This window comes from Herpailurus yagouaroundi, unplaced genomic scaffold (assembly GCF_014898765.1).
Source record: "Herpailurus yagouaroundi ecotype Mexico unplaced genomic scaffold, PumYag 139, whole genome shotgun sequence".
In the NCBI taxonomy this organism is placed as follows: Eukaryota; Metazoa; Chordata; class Mammalia; order Carnivora; family Felidae; genus Herpailurus; species Herpailurus yagouaroundi.
The window spans coordinates 68196006-68216779 of record NW_024412394.1 but is presented as its reverse complement, the minus strand read 5'-3'; the positions used below and the strand labels follow the sequence as shown (position 1 = coordinate 68216779).

At 37.5% G+C, this 20774-nt stretch overlaps 1 protein-coding gene across 1 annotated transcript in view; it reads right to left on the bottom strand.

Annotated features, from left to right (window-relative positions):
• The window catches only part of CDC40 (cell division cycle 40), a 60445-nt gene that overhangs the window by 7895 nt on the left and 31776 nt on the right, over positions 1 to 20774 (bottom strand). Inside the window, exons 5-12 of the mRNA XM_040474365.1 lie at positions 19171 to 19310; positions 17019 to 17115; positions 15296 to 15435; positions 14589 to 14663; positions 12305 to 12350; positions 9598 to 9699; positions 8529 to 8644; positions 8135 to 8268 (exon numbers count right to left, since the gene is read on the bottom strand). Coding sequence (XP_040330299.1) covers positions 8135 to 8268; positions 8529 to 8644; positions 9598 to 9699; positions 12305 to 12350; positions 14589 to 14663; positions 15296 to 15435; positions 17019 to 17115; positions 19171 to 19310 — 850 coding nt within the window. The remainder of the gene's footprint in view (positions 1 to 8134; positions 8269 to 8528; positions 8645 to 9597; positions 9700 to 12304; positions 12351 to 14588; positions 14664 to 15295; positions 15436 to 17018; positions 17116 to 19170; positions 19311 to 20774) is intronic.

The window sequence follows — 20774 nt, the reverse complement described above, 5'->3', positions numbered from 1 at the left end:
GGGATACAGCAAAAACCAGAGGGAAGTTTATATTGATAAACACCTACATTAAGCAAGAAGAACCTCAAACAACTTAACTTTACACTTGAAGGAACTAGGAAAAGAAGAACAACCTAAGTCCAAGTTAGAAGAGGAAGAAAATAACAAAGATCAGAGAGAAAAGAGACTAAATAGATACAGATAGGAAAGAGACTAGAGACTAAAGAGATAACAGAAAAGATCAATGAAACTAAGCAGTTTTTCTTTTGAAAAAGAAACAAAATTAACATTTAGCTAAACTAAGAGAAAAACTCAAAAGAGACATTACAACTGATAATATAGAAACACTAAGGATCACGAGAAACTATTACAAACAATTATATACCAACAAATTAGAAAACCTAGAAGAAATGGATAAATTCCTAGGAACATGCAATTTACCAAAACTGAATCATGAAGAAGTAGAAAATCTGAACATGACTAAGGAGGTTGAAGCAGTAATCGATAACCTCCCAACAACAAAAAAAGTCCAGGACCAGATGACTTCACTGGTAAGTTACACCAAACATTTAAAGAAGAATTAATATTAATCCTTTTCAAACTCTTCCAAAAAATAGAGAATTCTTCCAAATTCATTTTATAAGGCCAATATTACCCTGATACCAAAGCCAGACAAGGATACTACAAGAAAATTAGAGGCCAACATCCCTGATGAATATAGATGCAAAAATACTCAATAAAGTTTTAGCAGACTGAATTCAACAGTACATTAATGGAATCATATACCATGATCAAGTGGGATTTATTCCTGGGATGCAAGGATGGTTCAACATACACATATCAATAAATGAGATACAAAAATGAAGGATAAAAATTATATGATAATCTCAACAAATGCAAAAAATTTTGACAAAATTTAACATCCTTTCATAATAAAAAGTCTCAATAAACTGGGCATATATAGAACGTACCCATGTGTGACAAACCCACAGCTAACATCATACTTAACTCTAAAAGGCCGAAAGCTTTTCCTCTAAGATCAGGAAGGGTGTCCCCTCTAACCACTTCTATTCAACATAATAGTATTGGAAATCCTGGTCAGAGCAATCAGACAAGAAGAAAAAGGCATCCAAATCAAAAAGAAGTAAAACTGTCTCTGTTTGCAAATGGCATGATATTATATATAGAAAGCCCTAATGACTTCACACACAAAAAAAGACCATTAGAACTAATAAATGATTCAGTGAAGTTGGACGATACAAATTCAACATTCAAAAATCAGTCGCATTTCTAGGCAATAACAATGAACTACTGGAAAAATAAATTAAGAAAACAATCCCATCTATAGTAGCATCAAAAAACAAGAAAATACGTAGGAATAAACTTAACCAAGAAGTTAAAAGACCTGTATACTGACAACTATAAAACACTGATGAAAGAAACTGAAGATGACATAAATAAGTGGAAAGATACTCCATGTTCATGGGTCTGAAGAATTAACATTGTTAAAATGTCCATAATACCCAAAGCAATCTACAGATCTGATTCAATATCTATCAAAATTCCCATGGCATTTTTGACAGAATTAGAACAACAATCCTTAAATTTGTATGGAACAAAAGACTCCAAAGCAATCCTGAGAAAGAATAAAGCTGGAGGCATCAGGCTTCCTGATTTTAACCATATTACAAAGCTACAGTAATCAAAACAGTATGGTAGTAGACATTTAAAGCAGAGATAATACCTATCCTTCTCAACCTGTTCCAAAAAATAGAAAGGGAAGGAAAACTTCCAGACTCATTCGATGAAGCCCGCATTACTTTGATTCCCAAACTAGACAGAAACCCAGCAAAAAAAGAGAACTACAGGCCAATATCCCTGATGAGTACAGATGCAAAAATTCTCAATAAGATACTAGCAAATTGAATTCAACAGCACATAAAAAGAATTATTCACCATGATCAAGTGGGATTCATTCCTGGGCTGCAGGGCTGGTTCAACATTCGCAAATCAATCAAGGTGATACATCACATTAATAAAAGAAAAGATAAGAACCATATGATCCTGTCAATCGATGCAGTAAAAGCATTTGACAAAATTCAGCATCCTTTCTTAATAAAAACCCTCAAGAAAGTCAGGATAGAAGGAACATACTTAAACATCATAAAAGCCATTTAGGAAAAGCCCACAGCTAATATCATCCTCAATGGGGAAAAACTGAAAGCCTTCCCCCTGAGATCAGGAACACGACAGGGATGTCCACTCCCACCACTGTTGTTTAACATAGTGTTGGAAGTTCTAGCATTAGCAATCAGACAACAAAAGGAAATCAAAGGCATCAAAATTGGCAAAGATGAAGTCAAGCTTTCACTTTTTGCAGATGACATATTATACACGGAAAACCCGACAGACTCCACCAAAAGTCTGCTAGAACTGATACATGAATTCAGCAAAGTCGCAGGATACAAAATTAATGTACAGAAATGAGTTGCATTCTTACTAATAATGAAGCAACACAAAGACAAATAAAGAAACTGATCCCATTCACAACTGCACCAAGAATCATAAAATACCTATGAATGAACCTAACCAAAGATATAAAAGATCTGTATGCTAAAAACTATAGAAAGCTTATGAAGGAAATTGAAGAAGATACAAAGAAATGGAAAAACATTCCGTGCTCATGGATTGAAAGAATAAATATTGTTAAAATGTCAATACTACCCAAAGCAATCTACACATTCAATGCAATCCCAGTCAAAATTGCACCAACATTCTTCTCAAAGCTAGAACAAGCAATCCTAAAATTTGAATTTTTTTTTTAACGTTTATTTATTTTTGAGACAGAGAGAGACTGAGCATGAATGGGGGAGGGTCAGAGAGAGAGGGAGACACAGAATCCGAAACAGGCTCCAGGCTCTGAGCGGTCAGCACAGAGCCCGACGTGGGGCTTGAACTCACGGACCGCGAGATCATGACCTGAGCCGGAGTCGGACGCTTAACCGACTGAGCCATCCAGGCGCCCCAAGCAATCCTAAAATTTGTATGGGATCACAAAAGACCCTGAATAGCCAAAGTAATATTGAAGAAGACCCAAGTGGGAGGCATCACAATCCCAGATTTTAGCCTCTACTACAAAGCTGTAATCATCAAGACAGCATGGTATTGGCACAAAAACAGACACATAGACCAATGGAATAGAAACCCCAGAATTGGACCCACAAAACTATGGTCAACTAATCTTTGGCAAAGCAGGAAAGAATATCCAATGGAAAAAGACAGTCTCTTTAACAAATGGTGCTGGGAGAATTGGACAGCAACATACAGAAGAATGAAACTAGACCACTTTCTTACACCATTCACAAAAATAAACTCAAAATGGATGAAGGACCTGAATGTGAGACAGGAAACCATCAAAACCCTAGAGGAGAAAGCAGGAAAAAATCTCTGACCTCAGCTGCAGCAATATCTTACCTGACACATCTCCAAAGGGAAGGGAATTAAAAGCAAAAATGAACTATTGGGACCTCATCAAGATAAAAACCTTCTGCACTGCAAAGGAAACAATCAACAAAAGTAAAAGGCAACCAATGGAATGGGAAAAGATATTTGCAAATGACATATGGGACAAAGGGCTAATATCCAAAATCTATAAAGAACTCACCAAACTCCACACCCAAAAAACAAATAATCCAGGGAAAAAATAGGCAGAAGACATGAATAGACATTTCTCTAAAGAAGACATCCAGATGGCCAACAGGCACATGAAAAGATGCTCAACGTCACTCCTCATCAGGGAACTACAAATCAAAACCACACTGAGATACCACCTCACGCCAGTCAGAGTGGCCGAAATGAACAAATCAGGAGACTATAGATGCTGGTGAGGATGTGGAGAAACAGGAACCCTCTTGCACTGTTGGTGGGAATGCAAACTGGTGCAGTCGCTCTGGAAAACAGTTTGGAGGTTCCTCAAAAAATTAAAAATAGACCTACCCTATGACCCAGCAATAGCACTGCTAGGAATTTACCCAGGGGATACAGGAGTGCTGATGCACAGGGGCACTTGTACCCCAATGTTTATAGCAGCACTTTCAACAATAGCCAAATTATGGAAAGAGCCCAATTGATGAATGGATAAAGAAGGTGTGGTTTATATAAACAATGGAATACTACTTGGCAATGAGAAAGACTGAAATATGGCCTTTTGTAGCAATGTGGATGGAACTGGAGAGTGCTATGCTAAGTGAAATAAGTCATACAGAGACAGACAGATACCATTATGTTTTCACTCTTATGTGGATCCTGAGAAACTTAACAGAAGACCATGGGGAGGGGAAGGGGGGAAAAAAAGTCAGAGAGGGAGGGACGCAAACCATAAGAGACCCTTAAAAACTGAGAATAAACTGAGGGTTGATGGGAGGTAGGAGGGAGGGGAAAGTGGGTGATGGGCATCAAGGAGGGCACCTGTTAGAATGAGAACTGGGTGTTGTATGGAAACCAATTTGACAATAAATTTCATAAAAAAAAAAAAGATTACTTAAGTAAATTAAAAAAAAAAAACCTAAAGAAAAAAAGACTGAAAATCAACAATCTAAATGTGCAACTCAAAAATTAGAGGAACAACAAGTAGAACAATGAAACTAAAAGCAATAAAAAGAAGTAATAATCCGTTAGTATAAAAAAACCAAAAAAACCCAGGATGGTATTGTATAAAAACACAGATCAAATAGAGCAGAACAGAAAGCCCAGAAATAAATCCATGCATATATAATCAACTTATTTTTGACAAAGGAGCACAGAATACACAATGGAGAAGGTACAGTCTCTTCAATAAGTGGTGTTGGGAAAACTTGATATTCACATGCAAAAAATGAAACAGGACCCCCTATCTTACACCACACACAAATTCAAGTCAAAATGTACTGACGATTTGAACATAAAACCTGAAACTCCTGGAAGAAAACACAGGAGAGAAGCTCCTGGATACCGGTCTTTGCAAATATTTTCTGGATTAGACTAACCTTAAGCAAGGCAACAAAAACAAAAATAAACAAGTGGGACTACCTCAAAGTAAAAAGCTTCCATACGGCAAAGGGAAACCATCAACAAAATGCAAAGGCAACCTAAGGAATGGCAAAAAATATTTGCAAACCACATTATCTGATAAGGGGCAGTATCCAAAATATATAAGGAACGCACACAATTATTATCAAAAATCCAAGTAACCCAGGTAAAACTTGGGCAAAGGACCTGAACAGACATTTTCGCAGAGAAGACATACAAATGGCCAACAGGTACAAGAAAGTGCTCAACATCACTCATCATCAGGGAAATGCAAATCAAAACCATAATGAGATATCACCTTACATGTTGGGATGGCTATTATCAAAAAGACAGACAACAAATGCTGGTGAAGATGTGGAGAAAAGGGAACCCTTGTGCACTGTTGGTGGAAATGTAAACTGGTGCGTATAGCTACTATGGAAAATAGCAAGGAGATTCCTCAAGAAATTTAAAATAGCATTACAATATGATTCATCAATACTACTTCTGGGTATATATCCAAAGGAAATGAAATCACTACCCTGAAGAGGTATTTGTACTTTCATATTCAATGCAGCATTATTCACAATAGCCAAGGTAGGAAAGCAACCGAGGTGTGAAAGAATGGATAAAAAAAATGTGGTATTTACATATATAATGGAGTATTATTCAGCCTTTAAAAAGGGGAACGATGCCATTTGCAACAACATGGATGAACCTGGACAGCATTACGTTAAGTGAAATAGGCCAGACAAAGACAAATACTACATATTATCATTTATATGTGTAATCTTAAAAAAGAAAAAAAAAAAGAAACAAGAGTCAAACCCTTACAGAAATCGAGTAGATTGGTGGCTGCCAGATGGTTGGATCAGGATAGGGAACTACATGAGGCTGGTAAAAGGGTACAGACTTTTAGTTGTAAGATGAATAGGGTCTGAAGATCTAATGTAGAACATGGTGATTATAGTTATTGTATTGTATAATTGAAATTTGTTAAGAGAGTAGATAGAACCTAAGTGTTCTTACCAAACAAAAAAGGTAAATATTAAAATACTGTAAAGTGGTAGATGGGCTAACTTGGTAGGAATCCTTTCACAAGGTACACATATATCAAATCGTTATGTTATAAACTTTAAATATATTACAATTTTATTTGTCAATTCTAGCTTAATAGAACTGGAAAAAAAAACCCTTAAGCTTTGGAATAAGTTTAATACAGGTTTGAATTCTGGCCTTTCATGTGTCATGGAACCTGGGGTAAATTACTTAACCTATACTAGTTTCCTCATCTATAAAAACAGGGATAGCAAATATATCTATTCCAGAAAACTACTTTGCACATGAAATGAAAGAGCTCACACAAAATGCTTGGGATGCTTGGCACACAGAAAGGGCTCAATAGATGCAGCGTCATTAATCACTATGACAGTAACGACTCCCTTAGACACTCAGTGCATACGGCATGCCAGGCACTGTGCTGGCACTGGGGACACACCGTGAGCACGGCTGACACAGGTCTCTCTCGGTCGGGAACTTGTCAGGGAAGAGGAACAAATACACAAGCACTGAAAAGCGGTGGGAAGCAAAGCATTATGTGGGGTCACAGATGGGAGGCACTTATCCTCGTGTGAGGATTGTGAGGAAGGCTCCACTAGCAAATGGGGATTAAACTGAAGTAAGTCTAAGGATGTCATCATTTATAATGAAACAGTAGTAGGACTCTTAGGAGCATTTCTTCAGCTCTGAGAAGGGAAAACAAGAAACATGCTGAGCTCACCCCTTAATGTAATGAAAATATGTGCTGACCAATGCTGTCATTTAGAAAACACACACAAGTGTTCTTAGAGCCCTGTAACTGGTGCATCATTTAAATATTTACCCATTTCTTTTATACCATCCACGTTTTAAAACAAAGCTGAAATACTATCTGAAGATAGAAACATCTGAAAGTTTAAGTATAATCGAACTGTCAGATTCTGTGCATGTAACATCACTTCCACAGAAAGATCTTAGTTATAAGAGGGTCTCAAAGCATGTACTTTAAGGATGACATAAAAACTATACATAAAGTATGAAGTCAGCTCCCCATGAAATGGGGGTGATTTGAAGGGGTGTACTGGTGGTGAGTGTGGGAGAAATTGCAGTTAAATTACATGAAACCTTCAATTACTCAAATTTCCCTGACAGTGGCTAGGGACCTGCTCAGCTCCCCAAAGGGACTCCGTTTTCAGTTTCAGGAGGAAACTACTGGCTGTAGTTCAGGGCTTCCCACTTCTTAAAGCAGAACAACTTCTGTGGTGAGAAGTCACATTTTCTAGTCCCTGTAAGGCCATAACCACGGTTAAGCTGTGCTTCCTAACTGACTATAAAAACAACCTGGGCTCCATCCAAACATTCATTTTAACAAAAAGATTATTATGCATTTCTTTGTAAGGAAATTATAAAACATGACCTATGATACTGAGTGAAACTAGCGTTAGTATTTCTTGACTTTAGAAAAGTGTTTTGGTTTTTTGTTTTTTTTTTTTTCCCCTTCTCTGGGAAAGCAAAATTAACCAATATATTCTCCAAATAAAACATCTGTTTTCTCCCAGTATGGGCTATGAATAGCAGGACACGATGGGTGATGACATGGGGCAATTTTCAGTACCGAATAATCATAATACAGACATTTAAAAAATCAAGATGTTTTAAAATATTTTCTTTGGGTTGGCTCTGAGGCCAGGATCTAATGCTCAATCCCAGCCGTGAACAATACAGTCTATACATTTGTGGGCCCTATGTCATCGGTCATTTTGCAAAGCACCTAACGAATCTAAGTCAAAACAATATAAACTTGTCGGCAATACAAGAAAAATGACTCCAAACATATAGCCTTTGGTTAGACTGTCCCAAGACTATCAAAGGTAGCAGGTCTACATTTTTATTTCCATATTCTGGATACTTAAATATTTACAACAGTTTGGTTGGCAAGCCAGAGATCACAGTTGTGAAAATCTTCAAATGGTTGCATAGTATGTACGAAGGCTGGTCTTTCTTTGGCTACAGATTTTTAAACTGCTTGCTATTTATATATGAATCAGATTTTCTACCAACAGAAACTCACCATTCCCAAACTCGGAGGCTCTTATCGTCAGATGTGCTCACAAATCTCCTGTTCTCATCAACAAAAACAATGGTGTTGACGGCTCCCAAATGCCGGTCATACTCCTGAACAATTTCTCCACTTCGAATGTCCCACTGTACATCAAACAAGACAAGAGGTAAACACCCAGAAGTGGAGCAGATTTATGAAAATAAAGAGATATCAGACCCATGGAAAGTGAAGAAGAAAAAAATCTCTAACATAATGTTTTTTACGACCGACTGTTTTCTACTAAAAATAGCCCATTAGCAGTCCCTAAGAGCAGCAAGCGTTAAACAAGTTAATATTCTTTATTCCATCCCCTAATACAACATAAGCTGTAGAAATCTTACTAAAATACTGTGAAAAGACTTACCTGCACAATCTTCTTATCAGACATGCCAGCTACAAAGAGATTTTGCTTATCTTCATCAGGATTAAATTTGACACAATAGGGCACTTTTCGGTTTGTAAACCTTGATATACACTGTCCTAAAACCAAAGACTCAAGTTAAGGTAGGTAAAATAAACCCTGGGATGAAAATCTAGAGATCATCTGCTTAATAAATTTTGGGGAAGGGCAGCCTGCTTGTTCTTTACTATAAACTACATTGTTCCTTTTCACAGATTCTTAATGATTAAAAATAAATTTTTCAAAAGTGAATCATCAATTGCAGAATAGATAAAATGATTATGATGTGTAGCCGGAGTTGAGAGCCACCGTGGGTTAAGAGTGTGGGCTTTGGCATTACACCTTGGCTGAAACCAGTTCGGCCATTTACTAGCTGTGTGACTCTGGAAAAGTTACCTCTTTAAGCTTCAGTTTCTTCGTCTATAGGAATGATAAGAATAATTATAGGGATATTTTAAGAATTGAATGCAATACTGGGCGTAAGTGCACAGCACAATGCCTGGTAAACAGTGTTCAATAAATATGAGCTATTACCTTTCCCCTTAAAACTCAGTAAGACAAAAGATGGTTATACAAAACCATACTGGCCACAACGTACTGATGCAATTAATGTTTGTGAATATATAAAACCAACTCGCCTATGGGCCTGTAAACTGACTTATTTTAATCAATGTGGGCAATTAAATTTAATGTTGTTCATCAGACATTTATTGTGCTTCCATTATGTGCAATGCTGTGTGCTACGTGATGGAAGAGAACAAAAATCAATTAAATAGTCTATGGAAGATTTCAGATTTGCTTGTCTATCAGCACGTTTGCTTTATAAATTGTATTTGATGGAAACAAAGTTTCATAGTAAAAAAGCTACTTACGTAGCTGAGTTTCAACTCTACATTTTATGATACTAGTTGATGGTGGTATGAGAATCAGCAGTTACAGATGGCATCATCTGCCACAGAAGACCACTCACACTATTTCATTTATCAATGCTAATTTCTAAGATAAATATGGATTAGTATCAGTGAGCTCTTACCTGTCTCAGTGTCCCAGAGCTTAAGATACCTGTCATAAGCTGCACTGAGGAACTGTGTTCCTGCAGTATTAAAGCAGATGTCCCTAACAGCTTTACTGTGACCTAAAGGTGGAGACAATAAAAATGGAGGTGAGGTGAAATATCTCTTAAAACACAAGCACTGTAAGAGAAATAGCATTTTCAAGCCACACTGTGAGTCAAAATCTCTGGAATCCTATTCCCTGACTTACTGACTCAGAGTTCAGTTAGGTGTGGGCTTGGGAACGTAGGCGGTTTTTTTTTATTTCCCCTTCAAAAAGCTCCCTGGGTGTTTCTGAGGCATAACATTTAGGTAAGAACCAAGAGACAAGGGGAAACTTTTTTTTTTTTTTTGAAGTTGGTCATAGCAATCTTTTAATATGTAATACACATAACTGATGACTAAGCAGTCAAGAATTTAAGGAAACATAACAGGCCAATTATTGCCAACAAAAAAGAAGGGACTAGTGACATGTCGGAGGTTCGCTCTCCAGATTACTAAGTGAAACAAAGGGACCTAACCCTCAAGTTCATGGAATCACAGCCCTTCTTCAGTAGCTGTGGATTTCTGTGATCACATTACCAAGTTTCACAGAAGTGAATTCAGAATCTCCGAGACTAATAAACCTTTTTGAAACAAATATCAATTTCTATTTTAAGATAGCATTTTGACAATATATTAATTTTAAAGTGCTTTGCTTGGAAATCAATCCTGCCAGGCCAGTCAACTCTTCTGAAAGTTACAGAGACAAATAAAATGTAGCTAAATGAAAGCAGAAACTTTCCTATTCTTTACCACCCCATCATGACCAAGACTGACAAGTACAATTGTGCAAAATGTGCACTGCACAAATTGTCAACCACACACAGCAGCCCTGAACCAGCACCACCAGTGAACTAGTCAGGCAATGTGCTACAGTAATTAGGCATTCTTTTCTACAGCAAGAGTCCCATCTTCTGAAAGCAGGTAATTTTCAGTTTTCCACTGAAAAACTGCCAGGGAGCGGTGGGGAGACAGATGGGGAGCAAAGCCACTAAATGTACAGGAGGCATTTTGTTCCCCCATACGCTGCTGAGAGCCTTCCCACAAGTCCTCCTATAGGCACCTTGGGCAGTATTTATTTGTGGGGTGAGGCCCTAAAATCATAACAAAGCCTGCAGAACGGACTCCCACTTGAATCTAAAAACAGAGCCACTACGATTTACACAAATAATGTCTCGATGATGTACAGTTAAATCTGGAAACATTACCAGCCTTCATATGAAATCTGCCCAAGACTGTAAACTATTCTCTGCCAGAAAGGTTTGCCACGAAGCTGTTCGCTTTTTGGCCTTGTTTTCTCCTTCAAGGAGTTCACTCAATCTTATCCTTTTGTATGCTGTAGCTGTCAATTCCTAACTTCTCTTCAAAGCTCAACATCTGGCTATCTAATTGCTTACTGGAAATTTTCATCTCCATATCCCAAAGGCAGCTCAAACTTAACAAGTGATACCTCATCATCCTCTTCTGTTCCCTCTCTTGGCAAATGGCACCACCATTCACCCAGCCAGCTGGGAGTCACCCTAGATTCCTGATGCACTCTTATCACTTACATCCGCTAAGTCCTGCTGATTTTTAACTCTTGATTGTTTTTCCTCTCTATGCACCGCTTTAGTCCAGACTCTTAGCATTTCTAATCTAGACCAATGAAATAACCCTGTAATTCATTTCCCTGCCAGCGGGCCTGCCCCACCAAAACATCTTCCATACTGTCACTGTGATCTCTATAAACTTCTAATCTAATTAAGCTAATTTCCTGCAAAAGCCGTTTAATGGATGGCTTTCCAAGGTCCTCTGGATAGATTCTACACTCCTTATTTTTTTTAATTTTTAAAAAATTTAGTTTATTTTTGAGAGACAGAGAGAGAGAGAGAGCACGAGAGTGTGAGTGTGGGCGTACATGTGGGGGAGGGGCAGAAAGAGAGAGGGAGACACAGAATCCAAAACAGGCTCCAGGCTCTGAGCTGTCAGCACAGAGCCCAATGCGGGGCTCGAACTCACAAATCGTGAGATCATGACCTGAGCCGAAGTCGGACGCTTAACTGAGCCACCCAGGCACCCCAATTCTGCACTCCCTACTAAGGGCATGTAAGGTCCTCCATGCCTTGCCTCTTGTTATACTGCTTTCTCTGCTTGTCATCTCTCACCATATCCCATACCCTGGCAATTCTGAAATATACCTGGCTGCCCCAAAGCAGCATGCTTTCTCAAACCACTTTTGCTTTTCTTCTCAGTTCCCTTTTTTGTCTATTTGGGAGGACTTAGTCCCTCTTCAAGACTCAGCTCAAGTTTTTGAAGAAAACTTTCCTTCATTATCGGTACAATGAAATTACTGTTAATGATGTTATCTTAGTTTAAAAAAGTCTTTCCAAGCAGGGGCTCCTGGGTGGCTCAGTCGGTTAAGCGTCCGACTTTGGCTCAGGTCATGATCTTGTGGTTCCTGGGTTCAAGCCCCGTGTCGGGCTCTGTGCTGACAGCCTGGATCCTGGAGCCTGCTTCAGATTCTGTGTCTCCTGTCTCCCTCTCTCTCTGCCCCTCCCCTACTCATGCTGTCTCTCTCTCTCTCTCTCTCTTAAAAATAAATAAACATTAAAAAAAAAAAAAAGTCTTTCCAAACAGATTTATAGCCAGAGATAAAAGAAGTATTACCAATAAATGTTCGTAGACAGCGCCTGTCTCCATAAACCTCCCATAGCTGGGGGAAAAAAACACAGAGAAATTAAATTTAATAGAAGACTTGGGTAAAATGACAAGTTTCAATCAATAACAACAGTCGTATGCTGGCTATGTGTGTGCATATATGTGTGTACAGGGGATTTAACCAAAGGCATTATATTTAAGGGAACATGTTGCTTACAGCTGTTAGTCTATGTTGCAACATTTGAACCATACACACACACACACACACACACACACACACACACACACACACACATAAATTTGAAATCTGACACTGAAAGATACACCAAAATATCAAGAGAACATAGATGGAGCTAATAAAAGTGACTTTCATTTCTTGTTCTTTTCTGTATTTGATATATTTTCTATGATGAAAACTTTTATGTAATATTATAAGCTACTTCTGGAAGAATTAAATACTATTAAAAACTGCCATGTTTATAACATTTTGGTCCTTACCAAATGTATTTCATTTTTGGGGAACTTACTGAAGTCACAAAATATTATAGAAGCTATATGAAAATGATGATCTACACTATAATAGGCTAATAATTCTCATCACATCTAAAGTGAATTAATACAATAGCTTCAAAACTACCTTTATTCTTGCCTACCTCAAATCAAACCGTTGGTAATGTTACTAGTGTTCTAAAACAGCACTTCCTGGCCACCCAGTGCCAACAGCATAAAGTCTCAGTTCCTGCAGCATACCAGGCAAAGGACTTCCAGGACCTACCTGGTCCTTGGCCTATGACTGTTGCCACTCTGTATCTCTCAGATTCGAGACTCCAGAAACCACAAACTTACAGTGTTCAGCACACGCCATGCCTATGCATCCTATTCACTATTTTTGGACCTGCTTCACTCCCTACACTCCCCCCCCCCCAACCCCGCCATCCCCTTTACTTAGTTACCCTCCTACTGAAGTGTGCTTCCTCTTTGAAAACAAAGCACCTTATGCCAGGTTCTATAAGCATCATTTACATCATAAAGAAATGATCACCCTAAGGTCAGGGAGAGGGTCTTTTTTAAACTTTTTTTTTAAATTTTTTTTAACGTTTATTTATTTTTGAGACAGAGAGAGACAGAGCATGAACAGGGGAGGGGCAGAGAGAGAGGGAGACACAGAATCTGAAACAGGCTCCAGGCTCTGAGCTGTCAGCACAGAGCCCGACGCGGGGCTCGAACTCACGGACCGAACTCACGGACTGTGAGATCATGACCTGAGCCGAAGTCAGACGCTTAACCGACCAAGCCACCCAGGCGCCCCATGGAGAGGGTCTTAATATATTTTTAGTCTTGGCCTGTTGACATATTAGGTACCTAAAAAATGCTTAGGAAATGAAGTAAATTGAACTCTATGTTTTTTCAATTGGTCAGAAAGACCTTAATCTTAATATAGTTTGTATGAAGTGAAAGTTAAAGGAAACAAGGTTTTTCTACTCCAAACTGTTAGCCTGTCATTTTAAGCTACTGAGTAGAGACAATTGCCTAAATGACTGCCCTCATCAAAAAAAGCTACCTTCACATATCATTGAGTTGTTTACACAGAGTACAATTTTAATGATTCAACTTTCTAAGCCTCAAGCGTACTAGAAGGCTGATATGTCTTGACCATCATAATAATGCAGACACAGAAGACACAAAAAAGAGCACTATTCTTTCAGACTTTAGTTTTAAAAAGGCTTCTCCCATGTTCAAGTTGATATGCTCTGGCAACTGAGCCTTTTCCCCACATACTCTATAGCGGAAACTTAACCTTAAAGTGGAGCTTCCCAAGACTGTACAACCTGAGAGAAGAGGCTGGGAGCAGTTCTGCTACTTGGTGTCTACTTGCATTTATAAGAAAAAGGATGAATTATGTTACCTACTTTTTGAGATGGGATTTCTATCATGTGTCCTCTCTACCCCATAAGGTTCTGAGGAACAAATGAACTCATATTTGTTACGTATCCAAAGCCTCTATAAAAATACATTATTAGTGATTAAATATTTATATATCTAAAGCCAAAGTGATTGATTACATCCTAATCAGTTATCTAAGCTTACAAATGAGCCTAGACAGTTGGACCACAGAGCCATATTTGAATCAACATGTTTGGAAGCAATTCATAAATGGCTGCATTCACAGGGCCTAAGAGAAAATAATTAGCCTCTAGTTGCCTAACAAACCCAAATTTATTTATAATTAACCAAATAGACTTAACCAAAGCACTAGCATTGCAGCACTCCTACTCTGTTACTGAAAACTCACCTTAATTTTACAGTCCATGGAACAAGACAGCAATAAATGGCCAGAGAGAGGAAACAATCTGACAGCACTGACGCCCTATAAAAAGGTATTACAGTTATCAATCAGAAGGAGTCTAATGTCCGCTAAAGTGAAACAAGGAAAGTATGATATATTTTTAAGCAACCTAATTTACTGTTTTTCTTAATTCCAAAAATCATGCCCCAGAATAACCTTTGTTAGTAGTCCAAGAGCAGCCCTTATTGACACTAAGTTTTTGAAGATTTGTTTTTTGACCTTTAATACTGACTTGCTCACCCCAGGGGATTCTTAGTCAATCAAGTTGCTAATGCTCTCTCTCCTCTTCCTGCTTTTATTCAGTTCCTTCGCTCTTTGCTAGGAGCTGGAAAATTATCAGTTGGAATAGTGCAGATGACAAAGAATATCAACATCAAAAGTTTCAAGTATCTTGTCTCTGCATCAGTTTAAATATTATCATGGTTTATAAACCAGAAACCATCTAATCTTCTCTTAAGCATGATAATCCCAAGAGCTAAGGCAACATTACTGAGGTCTTAGTGCCACTACCAACCCATTATTCACTGCTGTGGTTCCAGAAAAAAGCAGATTGGGCAGGAATATGTGGGGAAAGGCTTGGGTTACCCCTAAGGGGATAGGACACCAATTATGAATGTGATGTCATGGCCAATCCATATGACCACTTTGCTTACCTTCGTATGTCCAGACCACACATGAATTTGTTTCTTGGGAAGGTAACACTTCTCAGGTGGCACAGTGGACCGCAGATTAACACCAACATCCTGAGGTATGTGAAGATAGGATCTGCCTTGGTAGTCATACATTTCTTTAACTGAAATAAGAAAACAAAGGAAAGCAGTGAACAAATATAAGCTACAGTCATAAAATCTATATCCTTAAATGATAACTTTTTTTTTAAAAATTTTTTTAATGTTTTTTTATTTATTTTTGAGACAGAGAGAGACAGAGCATGAGCAGGGGAGGGGCAGAGAGAGAGGGAGACACAGAATCGGAAGCAGGCTCCAGGCTCTGAGCTGTCAGCACAGAGCCCAACGTGGGGCTCGAACTCACAGACTGTGAGATCATGACCTGAACTGAGGTCGGACGCCCAGCCGACTGAGCCACCCAGGCGCCCCTGGTAACATTTTATTCATAGGGATATTGTTCCCTATTAAGGTTTAGGTACTAACATTCTGATGAAGTTAAGACCAAGAGTCAGCTAAAATTTAGTTCTTGAAGTCACTGCTATTGTTTACAATTAGAGGTAATACTTTGGAATTTCTAAATACCCAGAGACTATCAGACCTTTAAATAAGATCTATACTTTTACTTAGTTACACATTTTAATGATATAAAAAAGACTTCACTGCAGCATAATTACAGCGAGGGAAGAAAAGATAATACTTGAGCCTTGTGAGTCACTGGCAAAGACTCAGAAGCAAACCAGGATAAAAAAAGAAGTTAAAAATATCAACTACCCTTTTTCCCTGTTTTCCTCTTTTATGCCCTTCCAGGTTCCTATTCCATTCTCTTCTCCACTTTCAACATAAAGTTTACAGTGAAGTCACTGGTGGCACTTAAATGGCATAGTATATATAAAACATTTAGCGGCATGCCTGGCACAGAATAGTCCTCAATAGATGTGGGCTGTTACATTTATTATGGCTGCAAGCATCACAGTACTCAACAGACTCCTTGGAGAGAAAACTCCAGAAAACTGGAGTTTGAGAAATCGAATATGGCCTCATCAAACCTAAATATTTGATATGTGATCAATATTAGAGTAACCAATACATCAGTACTAAATTATTCCTTACAGTTTGCTAATCACTACATAATTTTCCAAAGGTAACTAATTATTAATGAACCAGGTACATTTGAGAATACTTATAATTCATTTTGGACTATATTTCCTGATGTAAAGGAAATAGGCATTTCCTTCCACATATCAAAATTAGTATAAGAATTTTAATCTCCAGTCTATTCACATGAAAAAAAAAGTTTTTCTTTTAAAGTAAAATTTAGTAACAATTATGAATTAGGAGGATATCTGGAGAGTATCTGGCTTGGGTTAAAAACAAAAAGTTAAGATGACTGGAGCCAAGAGTCTGTTCTGAGGAAACAATAGATTGTGGACAATTCAGACCTCTTCTTTACCTGTCATTTTTAATAATTCACTAGCACTTCGAAGAATCATCTGTGGCAATCATTAATCATGCTATTTTCTCTCCTTTATTAGAATACATTAGAGTCTGGTATAATTTCTTTGAGATGCGAACAGTCAAATACAATTATTCTTAATACAGTGAAGCACAGCAGCTGATTAATAAGGGCAATTGATACTATATGAACAGAGAACAGAGTAGATATCTGAAAGTTTATCATAAAAATGAAGAAGCATAAAAAATATATTACCATGTAAGATTGTCTTCTCCTCCCCAGGTTTCTCTTCTTCCTGTTTGCCTTTTTTCTGCCTCTTGGCCGTGATTTCATCTAATTCTTTTTGTTCTTCCTAAGGAAATTAAGAAGTGAACTTTAAAAATGGATGTTTTAGGGGCACCTGGGTGGCGCAGTCGGTTAAGCGTCCAACTTCAGCCAGGTCACGATCTCGCGGTCCGTGAGTTCGAGCCCCGCGTCGGGCTCTGGGCTGATGGCTCAGAGCCTGGAGCCTGTTTCTGATTCTGTGTCTCCCTCTCTCTCTGCCCCTCCCCCGTTCATGCTCTGTCTCTCTCTGTCCCAAAAATAAATAAATGTTGAAAAAAAAAAAAATTTAAAATGGATGTTTTAGAACCCCACCGTGCCCAAGGCTGATTATAAATACTTTATGATGAGGTCCACTTTTTGGTGAAGCAATAGCTATAAGTATGTCTCTCGGATAACAATCTCAACTCTTTGACGGATTACAAAATGACATTAACAAATAAAAGGTACTAGTTAATACTTTTAAAATCATTTTATACAAAACCCATCCTTCTGGAACACCCAGAAGCAAATTTAATGTGTTATGCTAATTATGTAAGTGAAAAGACAAAGCAATTAGAAAATCTACTACTGTAAAGGAAACTCCGTTTTAGGACATAATGTTGTTCTCCAGTAATGACAGCTTTTACTAAGCCATAAGCATATAAGCAATGACTACAGATCTGTGACAACTTTTATGGGAGGAGCAGTGGAAGGAAGGTAGGGTAGTAATAAGTCCCTACCTATGATAACAAAGAAGTCAACAGATGATGTCTAATGTAAATAAAAAGCAGCATATGTCTATAATTGAGATACATTGATGAAAGATACAGCTAGAACATAAGCTTCATGAGGACAGGATTTTCTTGATCTTGTCCACTGCTATATCCCTAAGACCTACAAGAGTCACTGGCCCATAGAGACAGTAGGATTAGGAGGGGGGAAGGGGCAGATAGGGGTCTATAGTTTTATTTTATAAACTTCATGGTATTATTATTTTAAAATATAGATAATTATTAAAATTTTTAAATATGTTAATAAATAAAACCCATCATCAATCCTAAAATCATAGAAAGGCTAATTTAGTATTCTAGATACTCACATTACTATCTGAATATCTAGTATCAGAAGAACACCTACCACAATAGTTTAACAGCATTATCAACTTTTATTAAATTTTAACTTTTCTTAAAAATTGTTCAATATTGTATTTTAATTAAAAATATGGAAGAAAATCAGGGTGCCCAGGTGGCTCAGCTGGTTAGGTGTCCGACTTCGGCTCGGGTCATGATCTCACAGCTCATTATTTCAAGCCCCGTGTCGGGCTCTATGCTGACAGCTCGGAGCCTGGAGCCTGCTTCGGATTCTGTGTCTCCCTCTCTCTGACCCTTCCCCGCTCATGCTCTGTCTCTCTCTCTCAACAAAAATGAAATAAAAAACCAAAAAGGTATTTAAAAAAATACGGAAGAAAATAAATCAGAAAAAGGATAAGTAAAAATATTCCCAGGGCACCTGGGTGGCTCAGTTGGTTGAGCGTCTGAGTCTTGATCTCGGCTCACGTCATGATCTCAGAGTTTGTGGAATCGAGCCCCGTAAGTCAGGTTCTGTGCTGATAGTGCAGAGACTGCTTGGGATTCTCTCTCTCCCTCTCTGCCACTTGCCTGCTCATGCTCTCTCTCTCTCCCTCAAAATAAATAAATAAACTTAAAAAAATATTCCCGGGAGAGGGAAGATGGCGGCGTAGGAGGACGCTGGGCTCACCGCGCGTCCTGCTGATCACTTAGATTCCACCTACACCTGCCTAAATAACCCAGAAAACCGCCAGAGGATTAGCAGAACGGAGTCGCCGGAGCCAAGCGCAGACGAGAGGCCCACGGAAGAGGATTTTCTATTTCTTTTGGAGTCATTATTAAATAATAATACTTTAAAAAAAAAAATATTCCCAAGAAAAATTTAAAAATCTTAGTGTATTTTCTCAACCATGGCAGGGAAATTCTAATGAGTCATCATTTGGTTCTCTAAGGAAATCTCAAGTTTATTAACATAGATATCCTTCACAGACACACAGCATCTACCTGAATTGGCAATGAAAAACATCAAAACTTACTTCTGAGGGTTTGGCTACATCTTTTTCATCCACATATTTTGCCCATGGTCCCAAGAAACCATCAATATTAGATGCATCATTTTCTTTAAACTTTTTCCTTTTTTCTATTTTTTTCTGACCAGTTTCAAACACAGTTAAACCTACATTAAAAAAGAGATTACAAACATGGATTTTTTTTAAAGAAACAGCATTTATATAAATACATATATAGAGCATATATGTTTTTACTTTGTATGGCTAAAGAAAAGTGATTGTTCAAGTGACCAAAGATTTATTTAAAAACACAAAATAAAATCTATATGAATCTGCCAGATAGACCAACTCATGGTATACAAAAAGAGACTCAACCTTCTGGGAAGAGAAGCTTCCTACTGTTCCCAATATTTTGCAAATCCTCATCTATTTAAAGAAAAGACCCAGCTATGTAATCCTACAATGATACACAATCCTTTTAATGAATCATGGACCTAGATCAGATTTTACCACTTTTTGAAAGAAATCCAGCAATTTAATATTGCTAAATAATGATAAAGCCACTTTTGAAAGCAAGAATAAATTAAAATTTATCATTTAAAAACTGAATTAGGTTAAATTACATTAGGAAATTAATAATTTTGATTCACTTGTAATTCAACAATATTAATTAAACAAGGTTTCACAAGAATCTGGTATTCTTCCAAGTGATCTCAATCTAAACTTGACCTCTAAATCATAAATCTTAGAATTAAAAAGAAAGGAGGAAAGAGGGTGTTTCTGGTTGAGGTTCTGATTTGATCAGTAGGAGGTGGCACTCTGGGTGCCGGCACTAAATTGGAAAAGGTTTATGGGTCACAGTCACAATCTAACTACATAAAAGATATGGCTTGTAAAAAAAAAAAAAAAAAAGATACGGCTTGTAGAGGTCTAACTTAAAAAAGCTTACCTATATTAATTCAAATCAGTTTCCTTCAGGTTGCATTACAACAAAAGCTTGTTAAAATTCTATTTTAACAATAATGTAGCTGGATGATATGATATAGGGTCTGTAGCTACTAACTAGAAGTCCTCATACAACCATATTCTTTTTCTAATGAGCATATTTTATGGGTAAGATTCCAATGATGAGCTTTGTGAGAAGTTAGCATTTAGAATATGACACTTTGTCTTGTAAGTACAAAATGAAAATCTGCACAAACATATATTCTAAAACACATATTCAAACTCAGCCTTCAAACCTTTAAAGATAATCTTTACAGACAATGTATAATAAAATTTGTTCTGCTCTGTAAAAATGTAGCTTGACGTTAGTGTTGAGAAATAAATTGCCAAGATTAGCTACACATTAATTATAATTTATTGAATGATTTCTACATGGTTGGCACTGTGCCTAGTGCTCATCACAACCCAGAATAATAGGTACCAACATCTTCCCTACAAGGTTGCACACCTAGTTGAGTGGCAAAAACAAGCTCTAAACTATAATAGTTCTAAATGATACTGCTCTAAAATATATCACTGTATTGTCTCAGCTTAAAATAAAACCAACCTAATAAAACACTAGTTTTTTCTTACTGCTGAAAGTCAATCTGCAAGACAGTAATCATAAGTGTATGTATACATAGATA